Source organism: Cynoglossus semilaevis, chromosome 10 (genome assembly GCF_000523025.1).
Source record: "Cynoglossus semilaevis isolate Cse_v1.0 chromosome 10, Cse_v1.0, whole genome shotgun sequence".
In the NCBI taxonomy this organism is placed as follows: domain Eukaryota; kingdom Metazoa; phylum Chordata; class Actinopteri; order Pleuronectiformes; family Cynoglossidae; genus Cynoglossus; species Cynoglossus semilaevis.
In genome coordinates, this window is record NC_024316.1 from 630,726 (window position 1) to 639,450 (window position 8,725).

Consider the following 8,725-nt stretch of genomic DNA (forward strand, 5'->3'; position numbering starts at 1 on the left):
TCATGGCCTGACATCTAATAGTCACTTGAACCCTCCCACTTTTTCGCCTTCTTTTTCCACCTCCTTTTCACAAATCCGCCAACTTCTCTGCCTTCTGTTAACATGTCCCATTACTTCCTGTGTCACTGCCCAGTCTGCTGGGATACCCCAGAGCAGGAAACCAAGTGATCTGATCCAGGAACTTGGGTAGCATTCATCGGAATCTCCCCCATAAGAGGACACACTTCCAAACTTCACCGGTAGAAACAGGCCTGATTTAAGATGGCGGCTGGTGTGGCAACATGGCTGCCATTTGCACGGGCAGCGGCGGTGGGTTGGCTGCCGCTGGCCAAGAAGACGATGCCAAAACCCCCAGTGGACAATTCATCCAGATCAGATGAGATTCTCTTCGTCAACGTCAGCGGTGTCAGGTTTCAGGTGTGTATGGCTTCCACGGTGATCTTGTAATTACGAATTGTTGTCCCACTTGGTGGGCTGCAGCCCACAGTCTACACCGGGCATGGGCAAACTAATGCCTCCCTTTTAGCTTTTCAATCCGGCCCGCCAAACTTTTACAGATGATATAGCTTATTCATATTATGATTATACTTCTGCCTTTTCCCTGCAATACCCACGATTCCCCAATAGATGGCGTAGAATATGATAAAATCATTTTGGCCCTTTAGCCTTTATGCATGACTTTTACATGTCATTTATCTTAGTTCACACGAACGCTCCATCTATCTGCTCCTGACCCCGCCCCCCTGTTCAATTTTAGAACTGGCCCGCGAGTCATAAAGTTTTCCCACGCCTGAGCTAACGCTGTTAGCAATTTTTAACCTTCTGCTTAAGTTTCTATTCAGCCCACAGGAAAAGTTGATACAATTTTGTTAAAATGTGTAATATTTATGGTGTTTTTACTGTGGTTTTATATCAGACCTCAAATATATTAGTAATAAATATTATAATTCCTCCATTAACCCATTACTTCTCAAATAGTGGGGCAAGTGCGGGGGTTGGGCGTGAAGGGCTTCCCATGGAATATGGCACGTGCGCCGCTGCTGTAATGCTTGAACAATAAACAAGCCTCCAGTCACTAGGTGGCAGCAACTCACACAGTGGTTTGTACAGATTGTACAGAAAATGATGAGGAAAAAATGTTGGTAATATTTTAGTTTAAAAGAACATTTTAAAGCATGAACTGAAACGACCACTTCATCAGATGGGGCTTTGGATAAAAAAATCCCTTAAAACCTTTGACTGTATTGTATTGTTGTTTCAGTCCTGATAAAATATCATCACTCGTTCACCGTTTTGTTTCTGTTTTCCCCTCAGTCCTTGCTGTTGTACATGTTGTTGTTTAATAAACCAAAACACGTAAGTTCACACGTGTTTAATAAACCAAAACACGTAAGTTCTCTATTTTTTCATCTTTTAGACATGGAAAAACACGCTTGACCGTTATCCTGACACACTGCTGGGATCTTCCGAGAAAGAGTTCTTCTACAATGAGGACATGCAGGAGTATTTCTTTGACAGAGACCCTGAAATGTTTCGGCACATTCTAAATTTTTATCGGACGGGGAAGCTGCACTATCCCAGACATGAGTGCATCCAGGCCTTTGACGAGGAGCTGGCCTTCTACGGAATAGTGCCAGAGATCATCGGGGACTGCTGCATGGAGGTAAAACTGCAGCATCACAGAAAACAGACAATGCTAGTTTCGTTCGGAAACTGCTGAGTCACAGTGGCCACCCAGGGGTATCGGTTGTTGAGTGTTTCAGATGTTGAGGTGTAGAGTGGCCTGGTATGTTTACATAAACAGTAAAGTCAAAATACAGCTCAAGTTACCGCTACAACTTTTGGTTTCATAGGCTGACTTAGCGTTTTAAGAGCTGACTTTTGTTATATATATTTTTTTCCATTGCTAGTTCGAAGCAGTTGTTGCCTTGTTTGTGGCTAACTTTGCTGGTGGCTTACAATTTCGGTAGGACGTTAGTTTTAGATTTACTTTATTTTTTGTTAAGCTTTATTGTTATTTGTTTAAGAATCTATTTCATACGTATACTAGTCTTTTTTTTTAGACTTTTTTTTTTCATTTTAATTTATTTTCTAACTAATGGGTAAGTTTACCACTTTTAACTCTGGTTGTTCTCTACCGACCAAAGTGTAGAGATAACAATGTAGGAAAGTCTGGATAAATCCAAACCTTCAAAAAAAACTGACAAAAAAAAAAAGAACTTTTCTTACATTTCTAAAGCTCAGTTCAAGCTTCAGCTGTCGGTCCTTAAAATACTGACTTGGATGAATGCACTGACCGATTTCTAAAGCTCAGTTCAAGCTTCAGCCTTAAAATATTGACTTGGATGAATGCACTGACCTGTTGTTCTGCGATGGACTAATTAGATATTTGCATAAACAGAAAGCGAGTGACAGCCTCTAAGAGTGTGTCTGTGACAGCAGCATGCTGCAAATTACAATAACTGAAGGGCGTTTCCGACAGAACCTACAGCAGTGCATTCAAAAACTGATGGACTGGAACCAAAATAGAAGCAGGTCTAGTCCCGTCTGCTGGACCTTAGTACCTAAAAACACTGCGAGATATGTAACTACTCCTAGGGGTTGTATAGAGTGGATCAGGACATTTGAGTGAGGCGTTTGACCAACTGTTTGACACTAACTGTTCCAAACCTCCATTATCACAATTCCCAGTGGAAGTGGTTCTACAAACATTAGCAGGAGGCAATTGGACAAACAACAATTAGTTTAACAGGGCTTGTTATTAGTGTGAGACAGATGTCCAGGTGATAAGTCCAGCACAAACCCTGTTTTTCTGTCCCTCTCTGCTTGCTCCCACAAAGGAATACCGAGACAAGAAAAAGGAGAACCAAGAGCGTTTGGCTGAGGACACAGAGGCCAATGAGGCAATGGACGCTCCTCTTCCCCCACACAGCACACCAAGGGAACGTCTGTGGAGAGCCTTCGAGAACCCCCATACCTCCACAATGGCGCTGGTGTTCTACTACGTGACAGGCTTTTTCATCGCCGTCTCTGTCATTGCAAATGTGGTGGAGACGGTCCCATGTCGGCCTCCCAAAGGCAGCGTCAAAGACCTTCCCTGTGGCGAGAAGTACCAGCTGGCTTTCTTCTGCATGGACACGGCCTGTGTGCTTATCTTCACGTTTGAGTACCTAATGCGTCTGTTCGCCGCACCCAGTCGCTGTAAGTTCATGCGCTCCGTAATGTCGGTCATTGACGTGGTGGCCATCATGCCCTACTACATTGGCCTGGTCATGCCGGAGAACGAAGATGTGAGCGGGGCCTTCGTCACTCTCCGGGTTTTCCGTGTCTTCAGGATCTTCAAGTTTTCCCGTCACTCTCAAGGTCTGAGGATTTTGGGCTACACACTGAAAAGCTGTGCCTCTGAGCTGGGCTTCCTGGCTACACACTGAAAAGCTGTGCCTCTGAACTGGGCTTCCTGCTCTTCTCCCTCACTATGGCCATCATCATCTTCGCCACTGTCATGTTTTATGCTGAGAAAGGCACCAAAGGCTCCACGTTCACCTCCATCCCTGCCTCCTTCTGGTACACCATAGTCACCATGACCACGCTCGGGTGAGTTAAGGAGATTTTTCTCTGGTGTTTTTCTGCTGTTGCTCCTGGTGTATGTGGTTTTGTGTTTGAACACAAACATATTTTAATTGGTCCTAAGGAGAAATGCACCGTCTTTCTCGACCATGAAAATAGACCAAGTGTGAAAAAAACAAAAATTGTGCGTGTTGCTTAGACTTCCTCCCACTCGTTGCTTCTCAAGTTGGGTTGGTGTATCTTCATGCTGCTGCCACTCACCTACACAGAAATTCTCTTTGTGTGTGTGTATGTGTGTTTGTGGATAGACACTTCATCACTAGAGCCTTAGGACACGACTAAAATATAAATCTTCGCATCAACACTCCAAGAGGCTAGGGATTCAGTCGAGATCATTTTAAAAAATGTCTTGAGAAATCTATTGAACAAAGTAAAAGTACTGTGGTAGCCTTTTTTTTTAAATTTATACCCAGAAAAGGGTATAAAGTAAAGGTAGCATAGACTAAAATTGAGAACAGTTTGCTAAATACTAGTAGGACTTTGGTTAGATGCCAACTACACTGAAACAAAATGTTACTTAATTGTAATTGTGAGTGTTAATCAATTAATATTTATAACATAATACCAAATAGTGGCGCATGTCTCTGTCTGTTGTGGAACCCCAGGGTTCACCTCCTGGGCAAGATCGAATCCTGGTTAGGACGGTTGGTACCTTCCAGTGGACTCACCACCCACAGGAAGGTTTGGGGGGTTGGTATGGTGCAGTGTGATTTGGGTGGCGACTGCTGCCCCCGCGACCCGGTAACGGATAAGTGGATGAAAATGGATGGATGGATGGATGGATAATACCAAATAGTCTGTTGTCATCATTTCAGCTTTTCTCTTGGTTGCGCTGCTTCCAGTCACGTATACTCAAATCATCATGTGTTGCTAAGGGGACCTGCAGCCTAAAATGAATGGCAATGTCCTATTGGGCTCTAACGACCCCCCCCGCCCCCATCCACACCTCAACCCTTGTGACCACAACATTCCTCCCTTTGGTATTGGATGTGGTCACCCGCTTTGTTCTCTCCAATGACCCTCTCTTTGAGGTTTATTTAGCCTCTCCGAGGTAAAACACCAGAATTTTTTCAGCAGTTAGTTAGAACTGAAGAAGCCTCTTGGATGAGAGGTGAAACATCTTCAGAAGAACTACTCTAGTCCAGTTACCCTTGATGTAACTACTTTGGATAAGATGACCTGGATGACTGAGAACTAGAACTAGACAGGAAATTAATTACCATAATTTCCGGACTATAAGCTGCCACTTTTTTTCACACGCTTTGACCCTGCGGCTTAAACAATGATGCGGCTAATTTAGGGATTTTTACGGGCTAACGAGGTTCAGACCGCTAGCGTTCAAAGACTTTTCTGGTAGGCTACTGTGTGTTATACTAGTAGCGTATGTCTGTCTGTGAATGGCTGTGAGCGTATATGTGCGTGGGGCATACGAGAAAGAACGGTAGCGAAAGTTGAGAGCAGTTTGAGCCCTGTCATGTTGAAGGGAGTTAGCCCCGGAGCTAATGTTAGCTTTATGTGTTCCAACTACGGTCGGGGGGGGCCAAAGTTTTAATATTATTAAAAGGGAAAAAATATAAATATCCCATGTTACAATGTGGACACCTGTGTCTTCTAGAGAAGTGTGGCCTATATATGTACAATCATTTTTTTTCTTTTTAAATTTAGTGGGTGCGGCTTATATTCAGGTGCGCTCAATAGTCCAGAAGTTACCGTAGTTTTTATTTAATGAATCAGATTTTGAGTTGGCTACACCACACCCTCTAGCAGGTGCACAGTTACGTCAACAATTTAAGTTAACTGCATCTGTAGCGACTTGCACGCAAACAAAGTTTTCTCTTCATCCACATGTGGAGCCGACATTATCAGCCTAAACAGATTATTTGAACTTTTGCCGTAAATACGACAGGACCGATTGCACTATTAGCATTAGCATGGATGGAAATAGAAAAAGACTTAGTGGAATGTGACATATGGATAATCAGTACAATCAAGCATGTGATTTGTGTGCACACACATATATGTATATATATATATATATTTTATTGATTCAAATGTCATCACTTTTTCTCAGTGGTAGTGAATTTATTTTGGTTTTATAGCTTTATTTTTTTAATTAAAGTTGAAGTTATAATATGTAGAATGTAAATTAAAAAAGAAACGCTACAGTGTTTTCATAATAATTTGCAAATAGGAATCTTTTATTGTGACAGTCTCCCCTTAGTCTTCTGTTCCATTAGTTATTATCAGAGAAAGTCAGGCTTTTAAATGATTCCACAGAGAGGAAAACACAGCAATGCTTTTACCTCACTCTCTACTCGTCCTCTCTTTTACCCTTTCTCCAGAATGTTCTTGCATCCTCCTTACTCTCTTTTCACCTTCTTTACTTCCACTTACTCAGTATGTCTTCACCTCTTCTTCCCATCTCTTCTGAACTAGCTAAAGCTTATCAGTAGCGCAGCAGTTTTGTGTGTGCGTGTGTTGTCGTTGTTTTCTGTCTTTCTCCAAAACTCAGTACTCTCCCATGAGGTTATCAGACGGGTTTAGCAAACAGTGAAGCGCAACTCTGGTACAGTGAGGTCCTGGTTATGTTTACAGATTCAGATGTGACACAAATACACATCAACTTAAAAGAAGAATTTTAATTAGATAGATAGTTAGATAGATAGATAGATAGATAGATAGATAGATGGATGGATGGATGGATGGATGGATAGCTAGCTAGCTAGCTAGCTAGATAGACAGACAGACAGATAGATAGATAGGTAGATAGATAGATAGATAGATAGATAGATAGATAGATAGATAGATGGATGGATAGCTAGATAGGTAGGTAGGTAGATAGATAGATAGATAGATAGATAAAATTAATGACTTGCATTGCATCTTTGACTGTGATTGATGGCGCTATGACTCTGTTGACCCTGGCAGTCCGGATTCTGTCTCTATGAAGACATGACAAATGAAAGTTTCTCCACTATGTGACTCTAAGTAGCATAATTAGCCTCTGTAGCACAGTCAGAAGCCTGGACGCCCCCATTGCTGTTATTGTGTATTGTAAGAAAATTCAGCATTTAAATGGACTCGGTGAGTATGACTGAGGTCCCTGTAGTGCACATCTCAGGTCTGTATGTGGCGCTGTGTCACTTCTGCTCTAACATACTAACACAGGAATAACATTTTCGCGCATGAATCTTTACTGCTATAGATTGAGCTGCAAAGGGTGTAATAATTAGCGGTAGCACACCAAGTAGCATAATTAGCATCTCCAGCACAGTCAGAAGTAACCTGGCATTCCCCAATGTTGTTATTGTGTGACATAGAGCAGGGGTGACTGGGGTAAAAGGGTTACAGGGAGGCGGGGCTGACTGCATTGATCGCTCTGGGACCCGTATTTGGAAAGCATGGAGTTGTCCGTTTGTTTTTGTCAAAATAAAAGGCCGAATCGTGACCATTGCTCTGGGATCTGCAGTTGTAACAGCTTCGTAGACACCACCTTTAACTATGACAGTGCCATTAAGTGTCACCACTAATCAAACCACTCATGCTGGGATTTAGCCGTACAGTACCGTACTGTTTATATCAATGATTCGGTGGTAAGTTTTTCTTTCCTACCGAACCCACTTTGGCCTCTGTGGTGTTTTACGCAGTGTCATTCCCAGCACAGCCTCTGAAACACAGCCACCCCCAGAGGATGAACCCAACCACCCACAGTGTCTCCGTCTCAGTTTTCCTGTAAGGATCTGAAGCTCCGAGGAGAGCTGAGGTTTGGATTATGGATCGATAGGTAAGGTGAGAACGTCAACCTAAAGCTGCTGCAGGTTCTCTGCAGATTCCGTCGCTCAGGTCGTTGGCGGCGTTTTATCTCCTCACGAACTGAACTATAGTTTTCTGTGGAGCATTCATTTAGAGAGAACTCTTTTGAAAGAAGTCTGTTTCTTGATCAGTTTTTAATATGATATATGATATTTTATTTTATGTTCTGGATTCCATTTACAGTGAGTTACCGAAAGCATCAGCAGCAGATCTGATCACATCTGATCCGAGTGTTAATGTATACAGGAAGAACAGTAGAACATCAAACCTCCACTCACTCTTCTGGTTCTGTTTGCTATCACGTTATTTAACTCTCAGTTTGGTTCATTTAGTTCAGACGAGACCAGAGCAGAAAATGAGACATGTAATCCAGGTCCTAGTCCAAAGTTCTGGTCCACACAACCAGAGACAAAATGAAAGCTCCATCAGTCAAAGGTCCTTTGCCTTGTTTTTTTCCTTATCGTTACTCACTTCTGCTAACTCTTCTTAGTGCTGATTCTCTTTCCTTTTTCTCATTTCTTTTAAACTCTTCATCGTCTTTTCCTCCGATTCAGCTCATCCCATTTCTCATTACCCTTATCTCCTCATTCTCCCCTCCCTTCCTCTTCTTCTTCTCCTACTCATTCTTGTTCTCTTCCTCCTATCTCCATCAACCTTTTTCTCTCTCTTCCTCTTTTCTACCATTCCTCCGTGTTTTCTCCTGTTCATCCCGCTTCCTGTCCCTTTCCACTGATTCATTTTCATTTCCCCCCCTTCTCCTCTTGCTCTTCTTTCTCCCCCACCTCCCCATCCTCTCCCTTGTTGTTTTACTTTGATTCATTTCTTTTCCTTTTCTCATTTTCTCCCCTTTTTTATTGCTCTGCTGCTGTTTTTTCCCCAGTTTTATTACAGATTAAATAAAATGAAAGTGGAATTGTAATAAATAAGAGGTGGAATTGGAATCCCCTGCAGCCTCAGCTTAACCAATAAACATGTTTGAGGTGAAAAACATCAGACCTGGTCCGATGTTTAGTCTTCTCTAGAAACAACCAAACAATTACACCGTCGTTGTCTTCAGGAGGAGCAAGCCTTAATTTGTTCATTGATGACTTCAGTCGTAATCATTCATTATCTCATAGATTCCAAAGGGAACTCCCAAGAGATTTATAAAGTTATCCATCTATCTATCTATCTGTCTGTCTGTCTGTCTATCTATCTGTCTGTCTGTCTGTCTATCTATCTGTCTGTCTGTCTGTCTATCTATCTGTCTGTCTGTCTGTCTATCTATCTGTCTGTCTGTCTGTCT

The 8,725-nt window shown here is 42.3% G+C and overlaps 1 protein-coding gene across 1 annotated transcript in view; it reads left to right on the forward strand.

Annotated features, from left to right (window-relative positions):
• The first annotated feature begins 6 nt into the window (after nucleotides 1-6).
• The window catches only part of kcnd1 (potassium voltage-gated channel, Shal-related subfamily, member 1), a 32,401-nt gene continuing 23,682 nt past the window's right edge, over nucleotides 7-8,725 (forward strand). Inside the window, exons 1-4 of the mRNA XM_008317914.3 lie at nucleotides 7-417; nucleotides 1,418-1,663; nucleotides 2,841-3,377; nucleotides 3,419-3,594. Coding sequence (XP_008316136.1) covers nucleotides 262-417; nucleotides 1,418-1,663; nucleotides 2,841-3,377; nucleotides 3,419-3,594 — 1,115 coding nt within the window. The 5' untranslated portion in view covers nucleotides 7-261. The remainder of the gene's footprint in view (nucleotides 418-1,417; nucleotides 1,664-2,840; nucleotides 3,378-3,418; nucleotides 3,595-8,725) is intronic.